The sequence below is a fragment of the Rattus rattus genome, chromosome 9 (assembly GCF_011064425.1).
Source record: "Rattus rattus isolate New Zealand chromosome 9, Rrattus_CSIRO_v1, whole genome shotgun sequence".
NCBI lineage: Eukaryota > Metazoa > Chordata > Mammalia > Rodentia > Muridae > Rattus > Rattus rattus.
In genome coordinates, this window is record NC_046162.1 from 56601935 (window position 1) to 56617047 (window position 15113).

A 15113-nucleotide genomic window follows, 5' to 3' on the forward strand; every position below is an offset into this window, starting at 1 on the left:
TATTTTATTCCCTCGTGTAATCTGGACGGAATCTGGTCTAAAGTAGGTATTCAATACACTTTAGAATGAATGAAACAGAAGGTAAGAGATCAGTTGGGGATTATCAACAGAAGGTAAAGAAAAAAAAAAAAAAAAAAAAAAAAAAAGGTCAGGAAAATAGGAGAGGTTGAGGTAGTAAAATAAATTAAAACATGCCCATCCTGATTATACTATACGTGAACACAAACTATACTATATTTAGGCTTTACGAAACTTTACATATCTTTAAGAAGCAATAGAGTCAATCAATCATTCACTGATAGCTGTGGGGTAAGCTTGAGAATAATTAATAACAAGAGACCGAGTGGTTGTCTGACCGGCTGTGTGAATGTCACAAAGTATTGTTAATCCTCATAACAAGAGAATACTATGGTACCGAGCACACAGATGGACTCATCTGTAGCGTTCCACTTAAACGTTCGGTAGCCAAATGAAACCATTTCTGAGCTTGCTCTCGCTCCATCTCTGTCTGTTCTCTGGGAACCTTTACAGAACAATTTATTTTTATTTATGACCCAAAATTACTCGCCCCTACATAACTCAACGGCAGCTTTCACATCCAGAGCAGTCGCAAAGAGGCACAGGGCTTTACGTCATATACCTGCGACCAGGGGAGGGAGGCGGGTCAGAGGAGGTCCGGTCACATGGCTGACTGGGCGTGGCCTCCAGTTCATATCCCAGTGTCCCTTGTACTAACTTCCTTTCTGACTCTTTCCGGACCCTCAAGATGTCGAAGCGAGGTGAGGATTTTGGGTTTGGGGATCCGCTGGCATCCGCCGCGCAGTCCGGTCGGCCCGTTCCTTGGCGACTGCCCCTGGCTGCGGTGATATTTTGTGGTCTCCGGGCCGGAGAAGGAGAAGATGGGGCACCACAGAGGCCCAGGGAGAGCCCCGAAAGGGGAGGGCGGTGGAGTTGGCGTTGAGCGGGTAGGAGCGGAGCGTGGGGCCGAACGGAGACGGTGGGGTTGGCCTGCCTTTGACCGGATTGCACGGTCTTTGCGGTTCCCCGACTTGTATTGATAAAATTTTGTAAAAGTGGACTCGACCAGTCTCCTTAACCTCCACATGAGGATGGTAACTTAAGGGACGGCCAGGTTCTGTGACAAGGGGACGGTAGTCGGGGACAGGCTAGTCTCCGCCAAAGCTTGTGCAATGGCCCCCTTACTCTGTTTCCCTCCCTGCAGGACGTGGCGGGTCCTCCGGAGCGAAATTCCGGATTTCCCTGGGTCTTCCGGTAGGAGCTGTAATCAACTGTGCTGACAACACAGGTGAGGCCTTTGGCTGCGTGCTGCCACGATCCCCTTTTAAAAGCACTCAGTGGGCCTTTTGCTGATGACCCACTGAGCCGTCAAGAAGGGGCAGAGTGAAAACACCGCTTTTGGGTGAAGTGGCAACATGCTGTGTTGTTTAACTTCAATCGGTGTTGTGACAAGATGCTTCTGGGTTTGGGACGCATTTAAGAAAACGCTTGTTTTGGTTGGTTGGTTTGTGATTCTGCTTTCTGAGACTGAGTTACTTGGTGGGTAGCCCAGGCTGACCCCAGATTGGGAATACTTGCTGTCACATGCAAAATGTATTTTCTTGTTATTTTCTGTAGGAGCCAAAAACCTGTATATCATCTCTGTGAAGGGAATCAAGGGACGGCTGAACAGACTTCCTGCTGCTGGTGTGGGCGACATGGTGATGGCCACAGTTAAGAAAGGCAAACCAGAACTAAGGAAAAAGGGTGAGTAGGCTCCTTATGCAGTGGTGGAAGAGTGAAGTTCTCCAGGTATTAGGAGAAGGGATCTTAACTCCGTGGCTATCGAGACCCCTAGATTACACCATTGGGAGGCTGTGCGATCAATATTTCTGCTCCTGTTTGAGACAAGACTTCACTTGGGCTTGCAGGCACAGCCGCGTGCCTGGCTGGTGTGGTTTATAGGGCAGCTTGTTTCTCTGTTTAGGGTCTTTTCAGGTCTCTTGACACTCGCCTGCCTAAGTTTTCCCTTCAGTAGTAGACTACCTGGTCTTACCAGAAAAGATCTCCAGTTGGTTGTCTGTTCCTAGCTGTCAGTGCAGATGGCAGTGCTACATGGGTGTGTTCGTATGGGTAATTGAACCCTGGAAGCAGCACATCATCTGTCACCAGACACTCTGCAGGAAGCTTACTATTGGCTAATTAACCACTCGGGATTGTGCTCCCATCAGATATGTGAATTTAGAAGGACAGGCCTTAGAACCTGTCTCTCCCTTGAGTGGTCTGGCTGTAAAACTCCTTCAGGAAGCATCTCTCTGTAGGCGTGGCTGGCCTTGAGCTCAGATCTGCCCACCTCCCAGGTGCTGGGTGCTAGGGGGCACTGTTCTTTGCCAGAGATGTTCTAGCAGTCCTTTGATGTGGCGCATATGTGGCGTGTGGGGTTGTGTTTCATAGTAACGTTTGCTTCCACAGCACCAGTATGCTCTTAGCACTTAGTTAAATCTTTCACTGTTCCCTTTAACACCAGGGTCTTTCAGGGAATGGTGATGTTGTGGCTAAACGTTTCCTAATGTGGTTAGACTGGGATGAGTCTGCCAGGGCCTGTCCTCTTCTCAGAACACTTCCAGGGCCTGGTTGGTGGCCTAGGGAGCAGTCATAGAAGAGCAGAGCATGTCCCCTTTTATATGATGACCGCTCCATATACTGTTGTCTCCAGTAGTGGGAATATCCTCAGTAGAGTCAGGTGGCAGGCTTAGTTGTTTTTATTCCCTGATAGTATTTTAAAGATTTGATTGATTTATTTATTTTATGTACTGCAGGCCAGAAGAGGGCACCAGATCTCATTACAGATGCTTGTGAGCCACCGTGTGGTTGCTGGGAGTTGAACTCATGACCTCTGGAAGAGCAGTCAGTGCTCTTAACCGCTGAGCCATCTCTCCAGCCCCGATAGCGGTGTTTAAAGGTAGTCTGTAGTCCTTGAGACAGGTAGCCTAACCAGGCTAGGTGGTACCAGACTTAACTCCAGCTGTTCTGGAGACCCAGGAAGATTGTAAGTTCAAGGCTTGCTTGAATAATTTTAAATGGTAGACCATTTGGCCTAGTGTGGAAGGCCTTGGTCAGTCCCCAACAAAGAAAAGCACTTGTGGTGGGTACTAGTGAGACCCCAGCTTCTAGCTCTACAGAGATGGTTTATCATTATATGTCTTGTCTGACTTTAGTTAGGCCCCAAAATGATCTAGTCTTGAGTTTTTTTCTGTATTAATGGGCCATTGTCATGTGGGGACTCTATAGCACCATTTTAAATGGCTGTACAGTTTTATAGATAGTCCCTGGAGTGTTGGCTGCTTAGTTCTGATCCATTAGAACAACATGGTGGAAAGCTCCTTTTAAATACAAATGCTACTTTTTTCCGGAGGTGACTTAATAATGGACAACTTGGGCAAAGTCAAAATTTAAAGCTTTATAGGTGGAACTGGCTGGTCAGTGGGCACTGTCTATACAGATTGATACACGGCAAGCACTAGTAATATCTTGCCTTGTGTTTGGCTGGCAAACAAGGTGCTCTCTGAAGAACCTGACACTTGGAAATATGGTTTTATTCGATGTAATTAATATTTGTAGGTCAGGGCTGGAGGGATGGCTCAGAGGTTAAGAGCACTAACTGCTCTTCCAGAGGTCCTGAGTTCAATTCCCAGCAACCACCCGGTGGCTCACAACCATGTGTAATGGGATCCAATGCCCTCTTCTGGTGTCTCTGAAGACAGCGACAATGTACATATACGTAAAATAAATAATTCTAAAAATGTGTAGGTCAAAGTGTATGTAACCTGTAGGGCCAGCCTATCTATTGGGCTGTGGGTGTGAGGGGAGGTGTAGCAAGCAAGTGGTGCCTACATTGTGTTTTGGGATTATCATGGGAAAGGAGCTTGTGTGCAGAAACAGCCATGTGAGGGGTTTTGGGTGTTTGCATGAATTCTCATCCTTGCTGGCAGGTGATGGGCACCTCATGGTGTGTGAACATTGTGTGGAGAGCATTTCCTTAGTTAATAAGTGCTGCTCTTTTCTTTGGTCCTTAGTACATCCTGCAGTGGTGATTCGACAACGAAAGTCATACCGAAGAAAAGACGGGGTGTTCCTTTATTTTGAAGATAACGCAGGGGTCATAGTAAACAATAAAGGCGAGATGAAAGGTATGAAGGGTTAGGCCATCACTGTGTGTGTCTGCTGGGTGATTCGGCACAGACAAGGACCCTGTCTGACCTGTCTTCTCCTCATGCAGGTTCTGCTATCACAGGTCCAGTTGCAAAGGAGTGTGCAGACTTGTGGCCCAGGATTGCATCCAATGCAGGAAGCATTGCCTGATTCTCCAGTGTGTTTGTAAAATATATTCATTAAAGTCTTCGCTCTGAGAACTGGTCTTCTTGACACCTTCACCATTCAGCTTTGCAAAGGAAAGCGTCAAAATTTTAGCTCTGGGCATGACCTTGCAAAACTTTTTCACTTTGCAGATTAAATAAGGTTTATCTTTAGGATCTGTCAAGATGGATCAGCTATAAAGATCATCCATTAGCTGTCTAGAGGACAGAAGGTTATGTCTCAGTGCCCCCACATGGTGCCAATTAAGAACAATGCCCTCTTTCATGTCTCTGCTGGGATCAGCACACATGCTATACAGATAAACATGCAAGGAACAATATGCATGACCAATAAATTATCTCTGTATTTTGGGTCCCTAAAGTAGAGTGGTGTGTTCATCCTCACGATTGTGTGTGAGGAAAGCGTTGGAAATACAGTGACCTGATGTGAGCCTGGGTGACCACTTGAATAAGGAGCTCTGGGTACAGTGCTTGAGGGCAGCTACTTAGGTAATCTGGTTATCTAGCCAGAGATCACCTTACCGTGAATGTGGTTGGTTAAGGTGCTTAGCACTTGGCAACCTTTTGACTTGGAGAGTGAAGAAGAGTGCCCACAGAAGGATGTATAGAAAGCAGTCCCCGCATGGTGGTTCATCCAGTCTGATCATGACTAGTGCACTATTTGCTATATTTAGATTTCTGTCTCTGGCTGGCTTGAAATTTTTTTTTTTTAAGATTTATTCATTTATTATATATAAGTACACTGTAGCTGTCTTCAGATACACCAGAAGAGGGCATCAGATCTCTCTCTTTTTTTTTTTTTTTTTTTTTCTTTTTTCGGAGCTGGGGACCGAACCCAGGGCCTTGAGCTTGCTAGACAAGTGCTCTACCACTGAGCTAAATCCCCAACCCCGCATCAGATCTCTTTTACAGACGGTTGTTGCTGGGAATTGAACTCATGACCTCTGGAAGAGCAGTCGGGTGCTCTTAACCACTGAGCCATCTCTCCAGCCCATGGCTTTAAATTTTTAAGGGATCTACCTGCTTCTGCTGGGTTTATGTGTGTGGGTTCTGGGGTGTGTTTCTGTACTGTCCATGTGTAGTGTCTTTGGGCCAGAGGAGGTCAGAGCCTCTATAACGAGCTACAGGTGCCATTTGAGACCCTTGTCCTTGAAGAGAGTGGGCGGTATTTGCCTGGTGCTGGTATGTATATGTCATTTCCTGGGAAATTTTTTTTAATTTTTCAAGACAGGCTTTTTTTTTTTCTTTATTAACTAGAGTATTTCTTATTTACATTATTAACTAGAGCTAAATCCCCATCCCCTCTTATTTACATCTTGAATGTTATTCCCTTTCCCGGGCCAACATCCCCCTAACCCCTCCCCCTCCCCTTCTATATGGGTGTTCCCCTCCCCATCCTTCCCCCATTACCACCCTCCCCCAAGACAGGCTTTTTCTAACAGTCTTGGCTATCCTCAGTAGTCTTTAGAGGAGGCTGATCTGTACTTCCCAAGAGCTGGGATAAAGGTGTGAATGAACATAAAAGTCCTTAGCTCTCTTGGCTCCAATATAACCAAAAAAAAAAAAAGGCCATGCCAAAAAGGGCTGCGGCCAACTTCGCTGGGTGCATGACCAAGGATACGGCCATTAAGTTTGTCATTCGGAACATTGTAGAAGCTGCTGCCGTCGGGTTTTATGTCAAGCTGCATTGCTGTGTGAGCTGTGCCATTCATATCAAGGTCAAGAATTGACCTCCTGAAGCCCGGAAGGACTGAACACTCCCATCACAATTCAGACCTGCTTGGGTCTGTACCATGACCTCCACAAAGCCCGTGTAAAGAGGTGATTTCATGAAGGCAGATACCTTGGAAAAATGAAAGGAAGTTATACTTAAAAAAGTCCTGGGGTTGGGGATTTAGTCAGTGGTAGAGCGCTTGCCTAGGAAGGCAAGGCCCTGGGTTGGTCCCCAGCTCCGAAAAAAAAGAACCAAAAAAAAAAAAAGTCCTTAGCTGTGTCCCCCCCCTTTTTAGATATTTTTTGTGAGTACATTGTCACTCTTAAGAAACACCAGAAGAGGGGATTTAGCTCAGTGGTAGAGCACTTGCCTAGCAAGTGCAAGGCCCTGGGTTTGGTCCCCAGCTCGGGGTGGGGGTGGGGGTGGGGGGGGTGGCTAGTAAGGGCTGGAGAGATGGCTCAGTGGTTAAGAGCACCCGACTACTCTTCCAGAGGTCCTGAGTTCAATTCCCAGCAACCACATGGTGGCTCACAACCATCTGTAAAAAGATCCGATGCCCTCTTCTTGTGTGTCTGAAGACAGATACAGTGTACTTATATATAATAAATGAATGAATAAATAAATAAATAAAAACACCAGAAGAAAAAAAACACCACCAGAAGAGGACTTAAGATTGCATTGCAGGTAGTCTTGAGCCACCGTGTGGTTGCTGGGAATTGAACTCAGGACCTCTGGAAGGGCAGTCAGTGTTCTTAACCACTGGGCCATCTTCTTTAGCCTTAAGCTAGCTGAGTCAGTACGTGTTTGAATCCTTTCTGGACAGGGTAGCCAAGTCAAAGTACTGAGTAAAGAATTTTCCAGGTGTGGTACCTGCTTTTGTAATAGCAACACTGGGAGCTATTCAGAAACTAGAAACTAGCCTAGACTACCCAAAATGGTCTCCAGGAGTGGTATTGGAGGAACAGATGGATTCTGGTTTTGAGTTCTGCAACTAGACTTGGTCAGTTAGGGGCAGGGAAGGGGGCAATCTGAACTATATCAGTCTGACCTCAAATTGTATCCAGACCTTTTAAGATTTATTTATTTCATGTATATGAATACATTGTTCAGACACATTGGAAGAGGGCATTGGGTCTCATTACAGATTGTTGAGAGCCACCATGGGATTTGAACTCAGGACCTCTGGAAGAGCAATTAGTGCTCTTAACCACTGAGCCATCTCTCCAGCCCCAGACCCCCTTCTATACCTTTAGCTACTTAAACTGAAATTATGATGGTTCTGAGAAGAGTCTCTGAAATGTGGTCAAATCTAGATACTAGCTTTTTGGAGGAAAATGTCAGCCAAGAAATTAAAAAGGCCTGAGGGTAGAGATTGGAGATGTTGGACTCACTGCTTTTTTTTTTTTTTTTTTCTTTTTTTTTTTTTCGGAGTGGGGACCCAACCCAGGGCCTTGCACTTCCTAGGCAAGCGCTCTACCACTGAGCTAAATCCCGGACTCACTGCTTTGAGAGGAACAGTGTTAAATTACCATTTTTTTTCTTGGTTCGGTTTGGCTTTGTGCATCCCTGGCTTTTCGTTAACTACAGAGATCCTCCTGCCTCTGCCTCTTTAAGGACCTCTGCCATTACCACTGGATCGGTTACCACACAACTCCCACTCGGGCACAGCTGCACTCGAATATACATATGAAATGTTAAAACCTGTGTGTGTGTTCGTATAAGTGTAAGTAAGCAAAAGACTGCGGATGTAGTAGTTTGTTATAGAGTGCTCTCCTACTACACACATGCGTAAAGTCTTCCTTGGGTTAAATCCCAGCATCACGATAAGATGGGCGTGGTGGGGACCCTGAAATAACAATAGGGTTTGTGTCTCAGGGAGGTAATTGACAGACGTAACAATGCTCAGTGAAGCTCCCCATCTAAGGCTCTCTACCTTAGAAAGCCCTCAGACTCAGAGGCTGCTGCCATTAGGATGTCTCGATGTTATTATGACAGTCCTCTGAGACTCGAAAAAGCTTTTGTTTTGGATGGGGTAGCTGTGAGTTCAATGGCCCACGCCTATAGCATCTTGAGGCCCAAGCTATGGTCCGCAATTCCGCCTTATAATCCTCAACTGGACCACCACGCTCATAGGTACTTCCGGAGCCACGTGGTCCCGCCCATTTTGCGGAAAACTGATCAGGTAGGTATGGGAGCATCCCGGAGCACCTGCAACTTCAGGCAGCCAGCCAGCTCGCGGGTTTTGGCCCTGGTGGCCCAGGACTTCAGGTTGCACACCCTCTAATTCTGGGCCTTGTGCTGCAGGGCGCTGGGCACCCTGTGGCTGTTACGGTGAATTAGTGAGAGGGGGAGCAGGATGAGTGAGGAGTGATGGTGCTGAGCTCACGTGGTCCTTTCTACCCAGAACCCCACCCATTTACAGTCTCATTTCTTGTTTCTGCAAGGGGAGGCTAGGGCGTAAATCCTGTCTCTCCGGACAAATAGGTTTCTTTGTCTTTGTGACGTCACAGGGGTCGCTTAGCTGTGATCTCACTGGGAATCTTCAAAACTCGCAGAAACTACCAATGAGCTTTGTCTTGTCCTATGCTGTCACAGTCACAGGGTTAAGGCTGACTTGCACCTGTGAGCCCAAGGGAAGCGATCGCCCCATCTCTGCACACATCCCTCCTCAGCAGTGCTTACTTGCACAGGACCGATCGAGTTCAGGCTGTGGACTGACACTTCGTCATCTCGCAACACTTTCTTTTAAAAATTTTTATTTACTGCTCATTTTCATGTAGTCTCCCTGTATCCCAAGCTGTCCATGAACTCCTAAGCTCAAGTGATCCTCAGTCCGGTGACTGGGAATGGGGTTAAGGATATAGCTTACTGGTACAATACCTGCCTCCCAGGTCGGGCACCAACCCCCGTAAGAACAAAACTTATGACTGGATAGGCAGGGCTCCGGGCCATATCACCTGCCACGCCTCCACTTTTGCCTTCATATGTGTTGATTTTAGTGATCTGAAGGCAAAAGGGACCTCCCAGGTTGCACTAGGGACAGATCTGGGGCATTTCTGTGGCCCATAATATTGTGTGCCTAAATATGTACAGTGCCTGTGCATAGACACACATAACTTGTGTCCTTGTCGCTTTAGTAACAGGAGCCAGAGATGTCTATGTCTAAGAATGTCAGTATTTGGGGTTGGGGATTTAGCTCAGTGGTAGAGCACTTGCCTAGCAAGCACAAGGCCCTGGGTACGGTCCCCAGCTCCGAAAAAAAAGAAAAGAAAAGAAAAAAAAAAAAAAAAAAAAGAATGTCAGTATTTGGGGTTGGGGATTTACCTCAGGGGTAAAGCACTTGCCTAGCAAGCAGAAGGCCCTGGGTTCGGTCCCCAGCTCCGAAAAAAAGAATAAAAAAAAAAAAAAAAAAAGAATGTCAGCATTTCTATTTTTGGGGGGTTTTTGTTCTGGAGCCACAGTCTGGCCAGGTAGTCTAAGTCTAGGCGAGTCTAAGGTGAAGCAAGCCTTTTTCTACTGCTGCTTGAACCTTGAGATTAGTGGCTTATGCCACCTAACTTGAATTTCGTTTATTTAATTATTTTCTTTCTTTCTTTTTCTTTCTTGTTTTGGTTTTATGAGACAGGGTTTCTCTGTGCATCTCTGGCGTTCCTGAACTCACTCTGTAGACCAAACTGCCTAGAACTCAGAGATCCGCTTGCTCCTTCCTGAGGGCTGGAATTAAAGGCACGGCATGATCCACCAGCACCTGGCTTTTTTTTTTTTTTTTTTTTTTTTTAATCATCAAAATTACTGTCTGTGCTGCATATTGTTATTTGAGTAAAGGCATGAGATCAAGATACTTGATCTGGGTGAGGTGGTGTATGCACCTGAGAGAGGTGAGGGTGGGAACCGGGAGACGAGTCATCCTCAACCACACAGGTTTAAGATTTCCTCCGAGCTACATGAGTGCCTCATCTTGAGAAAAATAATCAACAATGTGTAACAAAACAACCAAATATGTGTCTTTAGCCTTCATTGTGGCAGGCCTTTTATCTAAAGTAAGTCAGTTATCTAAAGTAAGCCACTTACCAAGTAAGCCATGGAAATCTTGTCGGCTTCCCAGGTTACTGATGAGGAAGACTGAGGGCAGAGAAGCCACGTAATTGGCCTATGACCACACAGCTTGCTAATGGCAGCACTGGAGTTACGATCCAGACTGTGTAACAACAGAGCCCTTAACTGCCTCTCCGGATCATTAGCGTATATAAGCTGCCTTCCAGTTTCCTCTGGCCCTGAACTCTTCCCCTTCCCCAAAGAAGCCCCAGAAAGTTTGCACCTCACTCCATGGGACATCGGAACCGATGCTCTTTTCTTTCCTTCATTTGCAGGATCATGGTGGTACTGGAAGGGATGGCTGGATAGTGGATTATTACCACATTTTTGGTCAAGGACAGAGATACCTCAATAGGAGGAACTGGGCAGGAGCAGGCAAGTGCCACCTCCCTGTTCATCCTCCCGTGTTCCCACCGTGGAAGAAGTGTGTACCGCAGAGCTTGGAGAGGCAGGGCTACTGAGAGGCGTGGTTGGGGAGAGAGGGGTGAAGGGCTGTATCCTGCCGTATGTGAGCAATGGCCATTAGTGTACCTACTATTCACTTCTGAACACCCGCTATGTGTCAGGTACTGCTCAGACTCATTTTACCCCTGAGGTACAGTTTATCTGCTAGGCATGATTTTAAACTGATTTGCTGGGAAAAGTTGAGAAGATGGAGTTGGGCTTTACCTCTGTACACTTTTTTTTTTTTTTTTTTTTTTTTTTGGAGCTGAGCTAAATCCCCAACCCCACCTCTGTACACTCTTAAGCCTGGTGATTTGCATGAGCACGTACGTGCGTGCGTGCGTGCGTGCGTGCGTAGTGTCCTCCTCTACAGACAGTCTGGCTCCCTGACCATGTTTAGTTTAGCAGCCATGGAAAAGGAAAGTTAAGACTTCCTTCTATCCAACTCCACCACTCTTTGGGCACATGATTACCATGAAGTCCATCACGTAATCAAATCGATCTCATCTATTTTCTTTGGATAGGATAGAGGCAAGGCGAAAAATTCTTACATGTCCCGGGAGTCAAGTCCAGATTCAGCACATACAGTTCTCTTGTAGACTCACCTGGGGTTTGATTTCTAGGACGTCTCTGTCTCCTGGCCCTCACTGCCCTTGGTTTCTTTCAAAGGGCTCAGGGTCTCCTAGGAGTAAGCATCCCGCTGTGGTCATGGGAGATAAACTGACTCACTGGGTTTAAATGGGGAAAGCAAAAGGCTGCTGCGGGTAGGCTCAGCCTCTCTCCTCTCCCCCAAGGGCATTCGCTCCAGCAGGTGAGTGGGCATGACTACTACAATGCTAATCCGAAGGTGATCACTGCGGGCTTAAACGGTCGATTCGGCTACCGCCGGAACACTCCAGCCCTCCGCCAGCGCACATCGGTGTTTGGAGAGGTCACGCCATTTCCCATTTTTTGAAGACATTGCATCACAGGTCTTGACCTGCATCTTCAAGATAAACTGTCAATGATATTCTATATTTTTAAACATTGCATTTGTGTCTCGAGGTGTGCTCTTACTTACCTGGGGTGGGAGGAGCGAACGAGTTGGTTTCTGCACCCTCAGTTTCATCTCTAGAGGAGAGAAGATCAAGGAAGCTTCTGTTTCCTTCTAGATTGGATGATGAGAAGGGGCCATACTTGTCCACCACCTCCCCACTTCACCCCCGGCAGGCCAGGGATTAGACCCGTGGTCTAGTGCATGGTTAATCATTTTGCCAGTGAACTCCCTTGTTAGTTAGCAGGACATAGTGCAAGCTTAGCTCTCGACAAAGCACTTCCCGAAGCACCAGTAGGCTCCCAGGTCAGAAGCTGGCCACTGTTTATATCAAGAACAGGAAGGAAACTGTGTATGACAATTTGAGTTTTATTCCCAGGAACCACAGGGTAGGAGGGTACTGACTACCACAAATTGTCTTCTGACTTCCACATGTATACTCTGTGGCATGTGTATGCCCATCTACATACTCAAACCCAATTAAAATGTAATTTAAAACAAATAAAAGAACATAAACCCGGTTGGGGAGTTAGCTCAGCGGTAGAGCATTTGCCTAGCAAGCTCAAGGCCTAGGGTTCGGTCCCCAGCTCCGAAAAAAAAACAAAAACAAAAACAAAAACAAAACAAAAAAAAACAAAACCAAAAAAACCAAATAAGCAAAAATACAGCAGGGGTAGGCAGTGGGGCCCTCTCGGGGCATGGTGATACATACATGTAATCCCCGTACTAAGGAGGTAGAAACAGACCTCCATAAGTAAGAAGCCCGCCTGGGTTACAGAGTGGGTTCCAAGTCATCAAGGACTATAGAAAGACCCTGTATCATGTCTCAAAAAGAATATGATTTCCCTGATGTACAGTCATCCCTTATTTAAAAAAAAAAAAGACATTTTAAGAGTGTTTGGGGGTTGGGGATTTAGCTCAGTGGTAGAGCGCTTGCCTAGGAAGACAAGGCCCTGGGTTCGGTCCCCAGCTCCGAAAAAAAAACCAAAAAAAAAAAAAAAGTGTTTGGAAGGGTTGGAGAGTTGACTCAGTGGTTAAGAGCACTGACTGCTCTTCCAGAGGTTCTGAGTTCAATTCTTAGCAAGCACGTTGGTGGCTCACAACCATCTGTAATGGGATCTGATGCCCTCTTCTGGTGTGTCTAAGACAGAGACAGTGTACTCATATACATTTAAAAAAAAAATGGGAGTTTTTGGATCTATAATCCCAGCTAGCTAAGACAGAGGTAGAAGGAGGGCATGTTTGTGTTGTGGCTAGATTGGGCTACATAGGGAGACATTGTCTAAAGAAAAAAAACAAACAAACCAAGGGACATAGGATTATAGCTAGGTGGCGGTGGTAATAAAGCTTAGCTGGCATGTTTGGGGCCTTGAATTCCATTTTTTTCTTCTTTTTTTTCGGAGCTGGGGACCGAACCCAGCGCCTTGCGCTTGCTAGGCAAGCGCTCTACCACTGAGCTAAATCTCCAACCCCTTGAATTCCATTTTTAATGCAAAACCAAACAAACAAAAAGCCCCAAACAAAAACAAAAATAAAAAAAGTGGTTGCCATCTTCTTCTTTACCCATAGAGGGCAGGGGGACAAGGTGACCCCCCATGTACGTATTACCCAAATGACAGACAGGACTCCCTGTTCATGATATCTTTTCAGCCAGTTGTCATTCTTCCATGTCCCCATCCTGTTTCTTGGTGACCAAGGGAAGAGCCAAGCAGACAGTGTGTATAAAGGTGAGGCTTGAGCACACAGAGCCTCAGGACATTGTGTGGGTGGAACCAGTCCATAGTGACTCACCATAAGTGGACAAGGAAGAGCATTATGAGAAGGTGAGGGGGTATAGCTCAGGGGTAGAGCATTTGACTGCAGATCAAGAGGTCCCCGGTTCAAATCCGGGTGCCCCCTTCCTTTTTTTTTTTTTTTTTTTTTTTTTTTGTTTTTTTCCATATTTGGGAGTAAAACCCAGCATCAGTAGAGGGGACAAAGACAAGAACCGATAAATCAAAGCCACCATACGCCTCCACTTGAGCTTCAGTTATCATAAAGTCCCTGGGCTGCGGCTATAGCTCAGTGGTAGAGCAATAATCTAGCACATGGGGGGCCCTGGTTTAATACTGGACTCTGGAAAGAAAGGAAGACTATTTATAGTTCTTCCTCCTCCATTTTCTTATTTTTTATTGAGAGACAGAGTCTCACTGTGTAAGTCCTAGCTGTCTTGAAATTTGCTATTTAGGCCAGATTGGTCTCAAACTTATAAAGATCCAACTGTCTTTTAAGTGTTGAGATTACAATCTTGCAATACCATTAATAATAATGGGATGTGTGTGGGTACTCAGGGAGGTCAGAAGAGGGCGCTGGATCCTCTGAAACGGGAGTTACAGAAAGTTGTGAGCTGGTTGAGTTGTCCCTCCAGTCTTTTTTTAGGTATTTCTAAAAAGAAGCCTTAATTCCCACCCCACCCCACCCCCAAACATGTAGCTAGCTTTTAAAAATCTTTGAGATAGGGTATTATGATACAGAGTTGGCTGGCCTTAAACTCATAGAGATCAGCTTGCCTCAGCCTCCAGAGTCCAGGGATTAAAGCCGTGTAAAAGTACACCCAACCAAATTCTCTTATCAACCACATCCAGCTAGTTCAATTAAAAAAATAATTTTATGTGTATGGGGGCTTTGCAATGTATGTTGTCCATCATTTGTGTGGCTGGTGGTCAGAGAGGTCAAAAGAGGGTGTGTGACTCACTAGAACTGGAATCAAAGGTGATGAGCCACTATGTAGGTACTAGAAATCAAATCAGAGACTTTGATGCTCTTAAAGGCGGAGCCATCCCTCCAGTTCTTTTATTCTAACAATTCAAAAATAAAAACAAGCTGGCCATAGTGCAGCAAGTCTTTAATTCCAGCATTCTGGAGACAGAAGCAGGGCTTTCTGTTCTGAGTTCGAGGCCAGCCTGATCTACATTGTTCCCAGATAGCCAGGGTTTTACATAGACACTGTCTATGAAACAAACAAACAAAAATAAAAAAAAAATAAAAAAATAAAAACAGGGGTTTTCAGACCAGAATGACCTCAAACGTTGTGCCAACGCTGTCATATACATGTAAATATATATACGATATGAGTACACTGTAGCTGTCTTCAGAAAGAAGATCAGAAGAGGGAATCAGATCCCATGACAGATGGTTGAGAGCCACCATGCAATTGCTGGGAATTGAACTCAGGACCTCTGAAAGAGCAGTCAGTGCTCTTAACCGCTGAGCCATCTCTCCAGCCCCAATGGTGTCTTTTTTACTCCTGATCTTCCCGTTTCCGTCTACCAAGCATGGAGGTGATTGGGGGTGTGCCAGGATATCTGGCTTTTGGGATTTTGTTTGATGATATATATTTCTATAAAACATGCCGGGAACGAGGGAGTTGGCCGAAAGTCCAGTTTTGAAAGCTGGATTGGAAATCCTGGTGTAG

At 45.8% G+C, this 15113-nt stretch overlaps 2 protein-coding genes and 2 non-coding genes across 4 annotated transcripts; all 4 read left to right on the plus strand.

The window, feature by feature from the left end:
- Positions 1–670: 670 nt before the first annotated feature.
- On the plus strand, positions 671–4409 carry Rpl23 (ribosomal protein L23). Its single transcript, XM_032913802.1, has 5 exons — positions 671–779; positions 1223–1306; positions 1636–1764; positions 4074–4187; positions 4277–4409. The coding sequence occupies exons 1-5, from the start codon at positions 767–769 to the stop codon at positions 4357–4359; spliced, it is 423 nt and encodes a 140-aa protein (XP_032769693.1). The 5' UTR covers positions 671–766; the 3' UTR covers positions 4360–4409.
- Positions 1337–1472, plus strand: LOC116910684. Its single transcript, XR_004389215.1, has one exon. It is a non-coding gene; the product is annotated as a small nucleolar RNA SNORA21 (small nucleolar RNA).
- A 3193-nt stretch (positions 4410–7602) lies between the features above and the next one.
- Positions 7603–11611, plus strand: C9H17orf98 (chromosome 9 C17orf98 homolog). The gene is made up of 3 exons (XM_032914027.1): positions 7603–8269; positions 10458–10557; positions 11421–11611. The coding sequence occupies exons 1-3, from the start codon at positions 8060–8062 to the stop codon at positions 11579–11581; spliced, it is 471 nt and encodes a 156-aa protein (XP_032769918.1). The 5' UTR covers positions 7603–8059; the 3' UTR covers positions 11582–11611.
- A 1875-nt stretch (positions 11612–13486) lies between these two features.
- Positions 13487–13558, plus strand: Trnac-gca. Its single transcript has one exon. It is a non-coding gene; the product is annotated as a tRNA-Cys (tRNA).
- Positions 13559–15113: the final 1555 nt, after the last annotated feature.

What these genes read in the sequence shown, in the direction of transcription:
- Rpl23 (XM_032913802.1), top strand. An exon ending in ACCAGAACTAAGGAAAAAGG is followed by an intron (nt 1,765 to 4,073) that starts GTGAGTAGGCTC and finishes TTTGGTCCTTAG; the next exon opens with TACATCCTGCAGTGGTGATT. An exon ending in CAATAAAGGCGAGATGAAAG is followed by an intron (nt 4,188 to 4,276) that starts GTATGAAGGGTT and finishes CTCCTCATGCAG; the next exon opens with GTTCTGCTATCACAGGTCCA.
- C9H17orf98 (XM_032914027.1), top strand. Translation starts at nt 8,060, where the DNA reads ATGTCTCGATGTTATTATGACAGTCCTCTGAGACTCGAAAAAGCTTTT. An exon ending in TTTTGCGGAAAACTGATCAG is followed by an intron (nt 8,270 to 10,457) that starts GTAGGTATGGGA and finishes CTTCATTTGCAG; the next exon opens with GATCATGGTGGTACTGGAAG. An exon ending in GAGGAACTGGGCAGGAGCAG is followed by an intron (nt 10,558 to 11,420) that starts GCAAGTGCCACC and finishes CTCTCCCCCAAG; the next exon opens with GGCATTCGCTCCAGCAGGTG.